This window comes from Gigantopelta aegis, chromosome 15 (genome assembly GCF_016097555.1).
Source record: "Gigantopelta aegis isolate Gae_Host chromosome 15, Gae_host_genome, whole genome shotgun sequence".
NCBI classification, from domain to species: domain Eukaryota; kingdom Metazoa; phylum Mollusca; class Gastropoda; order Neomphalida; family Peltospiridae; genus Gigantopelta; species Gigantopelta aegis.
Window position 1 is genome coordinate 45,247,928 of NC_054713.1, and position 12,976 is coordinate 45,260,903.

Below are 12,976 nucleotides of genomic sequence, written 5' to 3' on the forward strand. Positions count from 1 at the left end.
ACAAACTAGACTGAGAGACTCTAAAGAATACAAATACAAGGGTGTGTACCTCACAAACTAGACTGAGAGACTCTAAAGAATACAAATACAAGGGTGTGTACCTCACAAACTAGACTGAGAGACTCTAAAGAATACAAATACAAGGGTGTGTACCTCACAAACTAGACTGAGAGACTCTAAAGAATACAAATACAAGGGTGTGTACCCCACAAACTAGACTGAGAGACTCTAAAGAATACAAATACAAGGGTGTGTACCCCACAAACTAGACTGAGAGACTCTAAAGAATACAAATACAAGGGTGTGTACCTCACAAACTAGACTGAGAGACTCTAAAGAATACAAATACAAGGGTGTGTACCCCACAAACTAGACTGAGAGACTCTAAAGAATACAAATACAAGGGTGTGTACCTCACAAACTAGACTGAGAGACTCTAAAGAATACAAATACAAGGGTGTGTACCTCACAAACTAGACTGAGAGACTCTAAAGAATACAAATACAAGGGTGTGTACCCCACAAACTAGACTGAGAGACTCTAAAGAATACAAATACAAGGGTGTGTACCCCACAAACTAGACTGAGAGACTCTAAAGAATACAAATACAAGACTGGTGTGTACCAAGGGTGTGTACACTCACAAACAGACTGAGAGACTCTAAAGAATACAAATACAAGGGTGTGTACCTCACAAACTAGACTAGACTCTAAAGAGAGACTCTAAAGAATACAAATACAAGGGTGTGTACCCCACAAACTAGACTGAGAGACTCTAAAGAATACAAATACAAGGGTGTGTACCTACTAGGCTGAGAGACTCTAAAGAATACAATACTAAACTAGGCTGAGAGACTCTAAAGAATACAAATACAAGGGTGTGTACCAAACTAGACACTAAAGAAACTACAAGGGTGTGTACCCCACAAACTAGGCTGAGAGACTCTAAAGAATACAAATACAAGGGTGTGTACCTCACAAACTAGACTGAGAGACTCTAAAGAATACAAATACAAGGGTGTGTACCCCACAAACTAGACTGAGAGACTCTAAAGAATACAAATACAAGGGTGTGTACCCCACAAACTAGACTGAGAGACTCTAAAGAATACAAATACAAGGGTGTGTACCCCACAAACTAGACTGAGAGACTCTAAAGAATACATATACAAGGGTGTGTACCTCACAAACTAGACAGTGATTCATGAGTATGTTATCACAGCTATGTGTATTCCAATAAGCTCTGTCCTGTGCTAGTTTTGATTTAGTAAACTAGTCTGGGAGTGGCAGTCCTCTATGTGGTGGTACAGAAAGGATGTATGGTCCAGTAAAAGATTTCCCCGGGAGTGGCTGTCCTCCTAAAGATGAGGCACTGGATAGAAATTCGTCAACCAAATACCTATTGTGCAAAGATATGGTTTTGATTGTGGATAATGGTTTTGTCGTTTCGATAACTATAAAAAAGCTGATTTAATCTACCCTTAAATAAACTGCAATGGAACAGTCGGGGCGGGATTGGCAGGGTGGGGAGTAGATTTGGTGAGAAAGAATCAGGACTCAATTATGTGCACTGTAAACTGAAAAAGGCGCTTTTTTCTTATTGTTCGGTGTCGAAATAAGAATATGTTAAACACTTATTCATGTCCTGTTTTTGTTGTTTTCTTTCAAGGAGTGGATCGACAAACAGAAGGAAAAAGGTCGCAAGTATAAATACGTATGGAACCATACTGAATTCGACAACATAGACCCATCATCCACCGACTATGTCCTCGGTACGTATACTGGTATATATATACTAGCCCGAGTACTCGGACCACGAGAGCAACACGGACATTTGGACAGTTATAACCTTATGACTACGGCCAGAGCAAACTGTATATCAAAACTGCGCAAGCTGTGCATACCAAACGGTAGTCAGTGATTCCCGCTTTAAGTGTCTTAATCCAACAACAATCCTATGTTTGACATTAAATATCTTTACATCGATCATTTTCGAGTTCGCTGATGACAAATATTTGACATATTAATCATTAATATACACACTACAGAAAGAAAGAAACCGCACTCCTTTCACTGACGTTACGTTTAAATACGTAGGTGCGGACGCGTTTCTTCCTGTAATGTCTGTATTAATTATTAATATGTCAAGTATTTGTTATCAGTTATCAGTATTAAATATTTGTTATCAGATTCAGTGAGTGGAAATCAACTACCGTTAGGTAGGCAGGGACTGCGCAATTATTCTTTGGCCGTAATACGAGCGTCATAACTGTCCAAATGTCCGTCTTACTCTCTTACGGTCAGAAGTTTGTTTTGTTTAACGACACCACTGGAGCGCATTGATTAATTAATCATCGGCTATTGGATGTCAAACATTTGGTAATTTGGTAATTTGGAAACCACATATGCTACTCTTTTACGACAGGCAGCAAGGGATCTTTTATATGCACTTTCTCACAGACAGAAAAGCACATACAACGGCCTTTGTCCAGTTGTGGGGCACTGGTTGAAACGACTTACGGTCAGAGTACTCGGGCTAACAGGTATACATGTAGAAATGGCATTTCAGTCCTAAGATGTGTTTGAAGGAGACGAGCAATTTTTACGTTTTGTTTTAAACCTATGAGGCAAGAGAAGGGGACGGAACGTAGTCCAGTGGTAAAGCGCTCGTTTGATGCATGGTTGGTCTTGGATTGATCCCCGTCGGTGGGCCAATTGGGCTATTTCTCGTTCCAACCGGTGAAATATGACTGGTATATTAAAGGCCGTGGTATGTGTTATTCTGTCTGTGGAATGGTGTATTTAAACGATCCCTTGCTACTAATGGAAAACATGTAGCGGATTTACTCTCTAAGACTATCAATATTACCAAATGTTAAGACATCCAATAGCCGATGATTAATAAACCAATGTACTCTAGTGGTGTTGAAAACAAAACAAACTCGAACTTTTTATCATGACATATTCCCTTAGTCCCCGCTGATAAAGTACAACCTCTGCAATTTCTCACGGCAATCGGCAATGTCGTGGAGATTTGCCGTGGAGTTTTTAATTGTCCACGAATTTTTTTTTTTTTTAATTTTTTTTTTTTAACTGTGAACTATATTCGAGTTATTTCCCCACGACATGTTTTTTGTCGTAGACATTTTCTTAATTGTACGAGTTGAAGTATCCAGATGCGGATCTGGGGGGAGGAGGGGGGGGGCAGTGGCCCGGACCCCCCTAAATTTTGCGATAGTTATAATTTTATTATATATTAATTTTCTTTTTTTTTTTACGATCCCCTTCCAAACCTCCCTCAAACTTTCCTTTGCATTCCACCTCATGTCACTGGGGCCCCCCTAAATGGATTTTCTGGATCCGCCACTGCTATCATCACACATGTCTATGTGTTGTGTTTTACAGGTCTGTTGACGAAGATTCTATGCAATTTGAACTAGAGGTGGGCGGGGTGGAGGGGAGCTGATAACTCTAGGAAACTGGCGATTTTAAAGATAATAATTACTGTCCCCGCTTAAAAAGTGTCGGCCTACATGTCTATGCGTTGTTTTACATGTCTGTTTAACCACAATCACATGCAGTTTGAACTAGAAGGGGGTGGGGATGGGGAGATGGGGGGGGGGGGGGGTCAGCAAACGTACCTCTAGGAAACTGGCGATTTTAAAAGGAATATTCCCTCAGTCCCCTATGATAAAGTATCATTCCATGTCTATGCGCTGTGTTTTCAGGTCTGTTTAACCAAGATCACATGCAGTACGAACTGGACCGGAAGTTGGATAAAGCTGGTGAACCGTCCCTGGCTCAAATGACGGCGAAGGCCATACAGGTCCTCAAGAAGAACGCAAACGGATTCTTCATGCTTGTAGAAGGTACATTTTTTACTGGTATAATACAGGCGTTATTCTCGTTCCAGCCAGTGCTCCACAATTGGTGTAACAAAGGCCGTGGTATGTGCTATCCTGTCTGTGGGATGGTGTATATAAAAAAATATCTTGCTGCTAATTGAAAAGAGTAGCCCATGAAGTGTCGATAGCGGGTTTCCTCTCTCTATATCTGTGTGATCCTTAACCATGTGTCTGACGCCATATAATCGTAAATAAAATGTGTTGGGTGCGTCGTTAAATAAAACATTTCCTTCTTCCTGTTAGCGAGCGAAAGCAGGGCGGTGAGAGAGAAGGATGGGGTGGGGTGGATTATTCATGCATGTAGAAGGTACTGGTATAATACAGGGCGTTAGGACAGTGTGAGGGTGGAGGCAGGACGGTGAGAGAGAAGGATGGGGTAGGGTGGATTATTCAGTCTTGTAGAAGGTATTGGTATAATACAGGGCGTTAGGACTGTTAGAGGGTGGAGGCAGAGCGGTGTGAGAAAAAGATGGGTGGGGTGGATTGTTCATGCTTGTAGAAGGTACTGGTGTAATACAGGGCGTTAGGACAGTGTGAGGGTGGAGGCAGGGCGGTGAGAGAGAAGGATGGGGTGGGGTGGATTGTTCATGCTTGTAGAAGGTACTGGTGTAATACAGGGCGTTAGGACAGTGTGAGGGTGGAGGCAGGGCGGTGAGAGATGAAGGGGACAAAACACAATTTGGTAACTCAACTCCCGTCAAAACTAAAAAATGGGGCGGGGAGTGGGGATTAATCAAAATGAAATCAAAATGTGCGCGAGTGTGAGAGCCAGAAATAGAGAGGGAAGGTGGGAGAGAGAGAAAAGAGGAAGAGACGGAGACAATATACAGAGAGAGAGAGAGAGAGAGAGAGAGAGAGAGAGAGAGAGAGAGAGAGAGAGAGAGAGAGAGAGAGAGAGAGAGAGGCAGGCAGGCAGGCAGACAAACAGACAGACGTGTTATAATTTATTGTTAATGTTGTTTTGTAGTTGTCGATGGTGTTGTAAGGCCGTTGATGATGCTATTGTTGTGTAGTTGTAGTTTCTCTACCCGCCGTTGATGATGATGATGTTTTCTAGGAGGACGAATAGACCACGGACACCACAACAGCGAAGCTGTGTACGCTATTCATGACACTGTGGCCTTCGCAGACGCTGTTGCCAAGGCGGTAGAGATGACGTCACAGACGGACACGCTGATTATCGTCACCGCCGACCACTCACACACGTTCAGTTTTGGGGGATACCCGTCAAGAGGAAATCCCATTTTCGGTCAGTGACAATTTTTAGAAACATTGTGCTGAATTTTACGAATTCTGTTTGTTTTTTTCCAAACATGGGTGTTTAAAGGGACATTCCTGTGTTTGCCGCAATTTTAAGCTGTTATTGACTAACAAAGACTTTTTAACGATTGTAATTACATATCAAATAAATTTTTCTTCATAAAATATTAGTGGCTATATATTAAACGTGTTTCTGATCGTTCTAATATTTGTACTAGATTAAATTTCATTTTATTTCCTAAAGTATTATTTGTGTCGTACGTACGAAATTATTTGAAGACAAAATCCATTTTGGGCTTCTTACAAACATTAAGACGACCAGAAACACATTGAATATACAGACACTGATATTCTAAACAAGAAAATATATTTAATATATAAGTTTAATCGTAGAAATATTTTATTAGTCGGAAACATCTTACAATGCAGCAAACTCAGGAATGTCCCTTTAAGCATTTTTTTTTGTAAATACACTTAGTTACACACGTGTAAGGCTTTGTAGGTCCATTATAAACAGGGTCATATATATATATATATATATATATATATATATAATATATATATATATATATATATATATATATATATACACAGTCAAACCTGTCCTAGCGGCCACCTGTTATCAACGGTCACCTGCCTTAAGCGGCCACTCCCAAACGATTTATAATGTAAATGCACCTGTAATAAGCGGTCACCTGTCTAACGCGGTCAGCGGCCACCCAAATCGGATCCCAAATCGCTAAAACACCTGTATTAATCGGCCACAGTAAAGGTTTACTATTATATAAAAGGGATATTTAAGAACAGCGATAAGGTGCAGCAAATAACCAATCTTCACACCTTCAGGAATACTAGTACCCATTCAGTCCCGACATCTCTACTGTGTATCAATTAAGAAAGTATGGCTATGGAGTGCATCTAATTGCCTCTGGGCAGGCTACGCTTGGCATTTGTAGGTTCACTTACTATGACAATACACTGCATGAAGTAGAAATTAAATAATTAAATGGAAAGAGAAAACAAACTTGTTGAGAACTGTTAATTTAATACATTCCAGTTGCAGTTTTTCCTGAAGGAGGCGACATGTCAAACGTTTATTTATAGTAAACTGTGAAGCACACATCCGTTAATTAGCAGTACAGACGCTAAAACAGAAGCAACAACAAATGTTTTAAATACTATATGTCGCAACCTGTAATCAGCGGCCACCTGTCTTAAGCGGCCAGTTTTATCTACTCCCTTGTGTGACTGTTTTAGACAGGTTTGACTATATATATATATATATATATATATATATATATATATATATATATATATATATATATATATATATATATATATATATACAATGTATATATATATACCAGAATAGCTAACAAGTGGGGTGTAATATTACATGAATATTACGAACTATTAGCATATTCAATACCAAATCTGTGTAAAAGGGTGATTCCAAAAAGAAGTTATGACAGTCATGAGCTGATTTTAACCACGATATTTGGTTCTAACACGGTCTGTAGGAGGGATGCCATTTTATAGCTCACCAGTACAGGCGCAAAACAATCTTCTCTGTACAGGAATTGTAGCAAGGTAGGTCTAGATTGTGGCAACCGAGGTTTATGGGGGTCGAGTCATGCTCCCTTAAAACGTATATTGAAAAAAATGTGCATGAACAGTGAGTGGTTTTGACCCCTGACCCACCCCACCCACCCACCCCACACACACACCCCTTTGCACACACGCCTGCTTCCATAAACAATGAAAACATCTGAATTTTATGCAAACAGGTGTGCATCAAATATTTCAAGCAAGGAACTCGATTTTACAGAAATAGTGCTCGAAATGTATTGAGGGGGAAGCAGCTTTAGAATATTATTTTTATTATTACCTATATGGTTAAAAAATATCTGGTGGGACGTAACACTTCAACGTCACAAGATTACGTCATCGATTGGCGCACTACAACCTTACATGAACGTCAACCAAACGAGTTGAATAATATAAATTAAGATGGATTATGGGTAAAGTCTAAATCGCATTCCAAATGGAAAATCTTTAAAAAAAAAAATTGTTTATTATATCTACAAGAACCGTCCTTGGTGCATCTGTGAAGAGATGGTTCAATACGGAGAAGAAGAAGGGTAATAAATTAGATATTAAACTTGCTACTATTTTGTATCATGTTTTTGTCCCTCGTAAAATAGCTAAAGCTGATGACAACTGAAAATTATTTCACTCTGGACATAAACATGATACGAAACGGAAGCTCGTTCAATATCCTATTAATATTAATACTAAAACAAAGAATTTGAACAAAGGTTTTGTTTTTCAGGAGTGGTCGACAATGCGTTGGATAACAACAACCACACGTTCACAACTCTGGCGTACGCCAACGGCCCCGGATACAGTACCCAACATAACGCCAATCTCACCAATGACGTTGTAGGTTAGTACAAATCGGGTTCACGTGGCCATGTGGGCATCATATCAGCTGACGGGCGGGACGTAACCCAGTGGTAAAGCGCTCGGTTTGGGATCGATCCCCGTCAGTGGGCCCATTCTCGTTCCAACCAGTGTACCCCGACTGGTATATCCAAAGGACGTGGTATGTAGTATGTGCTATCCTGGCTGTGGGTGGATGTACATAAAAGATCCCTTGCTGCATTGGGGGAAATGTAGCGGGTTTCCTCTGATGACTACGTGTCAGAATTACCAAATGTGTGACATCCAATAGCCGATGATTAATTAATGTGCTCTGGTGGTGTCGTTAAACAAAAAATCCATATCAGCAGAGGATGATTTTTTTTTCATATCCCGATGAACGTAAAATAAATAACAGACAATCCGCAACTCAACGTCGGACATATGGTTAAAGGGACATTCCTGAGATTTCTGCATTGTAAGATATTTCCTACTAATAAAATATTTCTACGATTAAACTTACATATTAAAAATACTTTCTTGTTTAGAATATTAGTGTCTGTATATTCAATGTGTTTCTGGTCGTCTTAATATTTGTAAGAAGCCTAAACTGGATTTTGTCTTAAAATAATTTCGTACGTACGAAAAAATCGTATTTTAGGAAATAAAATGAAATTTAACCTAGTACAAATATTAGAACGATCAGAAACACGTTTAATATACAGCCACTGATATTTTATGCAGAAAAATATATTTGATATGTAATAACAATCGTTAAGAAGTCTCTGTTAGTCGATAACATCTTAAAAATTACAGCAAACTCAGGAATGTCCCTTTAAGGACCTCACAGATGTTTCCACACAATAACTTTTATATTTGCTTGTCGCCCCAATACACTTTGCATATACAAATTAAAGTGCTCCTGCCCCCAGTAGGAGCTTATGGATGCCCCCAATATGTATGCTGGCTATGCCAATGACAGAAAGGGATCGTTAAGCACTTTCCCACAGCCTGGACACCATGGCTTTTGATGTATCAGTCACGGGGCAATAGAATGAAAAGAAAGAAAGAAATGTTTTATTTAACGACGCACTCAACACATTTTATTTACGGTTATATGGCGTCAGACATATGGTTAAGGACCACACAGATTTTGAGAGGAAACCCGCTGTCGCCACTACATGGGCTAGTCTTTCCGATTAGCAGCAAGGGATCTTTTATTTGCGCTTCCCACAGGCAGGATAATACAAACCATGGCCTTTGTTGAACCAGTTATGGATCAGGGTTTGGAGTCGGTATCTAGATTAAAAATCCCATGCCTCGACTGGGATCCGAACCCAGTACCTACCAGCCTGTAGACCAATGGCCTAACCACGACGCCACCGAGGCCGGTTGGGGCAATAGCTAGGTCGGGGATAAACAAAAATTAGTCATGCCTGCTACCCCTCCCGCTCTGCCCTATCACAATCAAATGTACCTCTCCGCGTTATATATTGCAGAAGTGGATCCTGGTGTCGAATGAGTCATCCCTAAAAATATTAGTGCTGCTTTTTCACCTTCTAAGGGGCGGGACGTAGGCCAGTGGTAAAGCATTCGCTTGATGCGCGGTCGGTCTAGGATCAATCCCCATTGGTGGGCCCATTGGGCTATTTCTCGTTCCAGCCAGTGCTCCACAACTGGTGTAACAAAGGCCGTGGTATGTACTATCTTGTCTGTAGGATGGTGCATATAAAATATCCCTTGCTGCTAATCGAAAAAGAGTAGCCCATGAAGTGGCAACAGCAGGTTTCCTATCTCAACATCTGTGTGGTCCTTAACCATATGTCCAACGCCATATAACCGTAAATAAAATGTGTTGGAGTGCGTCGTTAAATAAAACATTTACTTTTCACCTTTTAGTTTTCTCCACATTGGGGGCCGTATCATTTTGACAAGTTGGTCCCTGTGCCTTTTGTGTCCACGCACTTCAACCTTTACTGTTCACAACAAAACTTTTTCCTTTTTATCATTGTACAGGTATGCAATTTTGATACCGCCCCTTTAAAAAAAAAAAAAGTTTTTTTTTTTTTTTTTGTGACCGACAGAGAACAAGACGTATCACCAGAGTGCGGGCGTGCCGCTGAGTTACGAGACTCACGGAGGCGAGGACGTGGCCATCTACGCACGCGGCCCCATGTCGCACCTCTTCCACGGGGTTCACCAGCAGAACTACATCGCCCACGTCATGGCCTTCGCGTCTTGCGTCGGGGAGTACGCAGACGACAAAAAGTGCGTCAAGTCACTCGTGCCACCCACATCCGGTGTGTCAAGGGAACGGGTGACAGCGTGGTGGTTACTGACTGTAGTTGTGGTGTGTTTGTTGAGTCGGCCATTTTAATAAAAAAATAAAAAAAATGGGGGGGGGGGGGGGGGGGGGTTAAAGAGACTGTCAAGAGTTGGTGGTCATTGTAAGATATTTCCGACTTGGATACCTTTTTCATGACTGAAATGACTGAACATTATAGTGTTTTGCCTAGCTTGTTTCAGCATGGACGGCACCACCTTGCCTTAATCAGCTTGTTTTAGCATGGTTCGGCACCATGCCTCAGTAGTCTAGCGCCATCTTGCCTTAATCAGCGCCATGCTGTTCTGAGATTAAACAAGTCTTTTTATAAAGCTGTCTTTAGAAAACTCTCAGAAATACATTTTAATTAATAAAATATGCCTTTTATATATTTTGTTATTCATTTGTTAAATCAAGCACAATCATTACATTTATTTTTATTGTATTTTATTTCTGCCGTTAATGGAAAAAATGGGAACGAGACGTAGCCCAGTGGTAAAGCGCTCGCTTGATGCGCGGTCGGTTTGGGATCGATCCCCGTCGGTGGGTCCATTGGGCTATTTCTCATTGCAGCCATTGCATCACGAATGGTACATCAAAGGTCGTGGTTTGTGCTATCCTGTCTATGGGATGGTGCATATAAAAGATCCCTTGCTGCTAATCGAAAAAGAGTCGCCCATATGTGGTCCTTAACCATAAAATGTCTGACGCCTCTGATACTTGTAGGGTGTTGAAGACTGTTCAGAGCTAGAACTAACCCCAGTGCTATTCATGTACGAGTTCAGTAGTGATTTCACGGCCCCACCCTGTTCCCTGCTCCCACCCCATTCCCCGCTCCCGACGCCTATGCTGGTGTGATTTTCTTCTTGATATAAATGCTACCGATTCTCAACTATAACACGTTTACGGAGTCGCCAGTTTTGACTTTCAAATAGCCGACATTGGCGCTATCTGCGCCATCTTCAAGTTAAAACCAACCCTTGCTGGTTTAGAAATAGTTTTACCGATTCAGTCATCATGATTATTAATATCGTAACTTTTGGAAAACCAAAATATTGATGCATTCTTTAAAAATATTTTGCTTACTAACGATCAGCTTAACGCCATTGTATATTTTTAAAAATTCACCATCAGACATCGATTAAAAAAAAAAGACAAATTAAATTTGATTTTGTTTTTTTTAAGTGCTATGAATTGATTTTTTTTTTTTTTGGGGGGGGGGGGGGGGGGGGGAGGTTGTTGTGGTTGGGGTTTTTTTGGGGCGTGTGGTTGTTCTTGTATCAGTGTAATTATGTCTATTATCTGTCTATGTATTTTCTGTCCCAGGTCGGGCCCCTGGCTATCCAGAGACGGGACCCGGGATAGACATGCTCGAAAAAATTATAATAAAAAAAAAAAAGGTACAAAGTACAGAGCTCTTACATTTTGCATTGGTGTAAACACTACGAATATTGTAATATCCGTCAGACGGTTGTAGGTCACATACAGACAATAACGGAAATGATCAAACACGAATAACGTATAAAAAGACTTTATTGCACTCGTAACAAGACACAAGTATATTTGGCACACCTTTTAACAAGAATTCCGTCCAGTTTTGTGAAATCAGGGCTGTACCTGGGGGGGGGGGGGGGGGGGGGGCGGGCAACTGCACTCCAAGTACAATGAGTTTTTTAGTTTTTAAGGTCTCCTTTTTGTGTACTTGAAGAACACCCCCATCAGTGTGCCCTGATTCTTTCTGTACTACCACCCCTCCAGGTACTGCCCTGGATATGTGGGTATCTGCTGCCTTAATTATAATAATTTAAATCGCCATTATTAACATTTATTCTTGACAGAAAAAAATAGTTTAACATAAACATTGTTAAACATTTGCATGAAAATGTGAAGCAATAACTTGCCTTTAACAAACAACATGAAACAAACTAAAGACTCAGGAAATATGCTAATTCTAAAATTCCTTCTTCTTGTTTTTGGTGAATTTACAAATGCTTAAATCTATGAAATGATAAATGGCATATCAACTTGAAATTCTTCTTTAAAAAACTCTATGCGTTTCTTTTGGTAGTCAGTATATGCTCACCCAATTCAAGTTGAGTTTGTCTCTAGCACACAGATGGAATCCCACAATCTGATAGAGGATTGTTCGTCTGTAGCACACAGATGGAATCCCACAATCTGATAGAGGATTGTTTGTCTCTAGCACACAGATGGAATCCCACAATCTGATAGAGGATTGTTTGTCTCTAGCACACAGATGGAATCCCACAATCTGATGGAATCCCACAATCTGATAGAGATGGTCTCTAGGATTGTTTGTCTCTAGCACACAGATGGAATCCCACAATCTGATAGAGGATTGTTCGTTTGTAGCACACAGATGGAATCCCACAATCTGATAGAGGATTGTTCGTCAATCTGGGGCAGGACGAAGCCCAGCGGTAAATCACTTGCCATATGCTTGGGCTATTTCTCGTTCCAACCCGTGTACCACGACTGGTATATATATATATATATCAAAGGCTGTGGTATGTGCTATCCTGTCTGTGGGTGCATATAAAAGATCCCTTGCTACAAATGGAAACTATAGTGGGTCTCCTTTCTTAGGCCTGCTTGCCATAAATGCGATTCTGCGTGCGTTTTTTCGTTCGCATTTCAGCGAGGAGAGATTAAATATAGAATACTATACGAGTTTTCGCTAGATATCATTTTTACGAAACGAGTGAATTTCTCAAACGTATCTGACCGAACGAAAGTGAGGTCAGATACGTTTGGGAAGTTCACGAGTTTCGTAAAAATGATATCTAGCGAAAACGAGTGTGGTATTTTATTTATTACCCTCCTTTAAATCACGCAAATTATGAAAAATAAATAAATCAATCAATCAATTTTGTAGCCTATTTCAAGACCGGATGTTGATTTGCATAACTAGCCGGTGCACGACTACGTACCGCCGCATTGAGAAATAGTTCGTTGTACTTCCGCTACTTCTCAGTGATGTTTTCAGGGGAGTGGTGTAGACGTACTTCCCCATAAATTTCCATCGGGTTTCATTTTTTAATTTAAAG

At 40.5% G+C, this 12,976-nt stretch overlaps 1 protein-coding gene across 1 annotated transcript in view; it reads left to right on the top strand.

Annotated features, from left to right (window-relative positions):
• Positions 1–10,295, top strand: part of LOC121389854 (alkaline phosphatase, tissue-nonspecific isozyme-like) — a 20,204-nt gene extending 9,909 nt beyond the window's left edge. The window contains exons 5-9 of the mRNA XM_041521501.1: positions 1,669–1,771; positions 3,728–3,868; positions 4,962–5,153; positions 7,497–7,610; positions 9,670–10,295. Coding sequence (XP_041377435.1) covers positions 1,669–1,771; positions 3,728–3,868; positions 4,962–5,153; positions 7,497–7,610; positions 9,670–9,962 — 843 coding nt within the window. The 3' untranslated portion in view covers positions 9,963–10,295. The remainder of the gene's footprint in view (positions 1–1,668; positions 1,772–3,727; positions 3,869–4,961; positions 5,154–7,496; positions 7,611–9,669) is intronic.
• Positions 10,296–12,976: the final 2,681 nt, after the last annotated feature.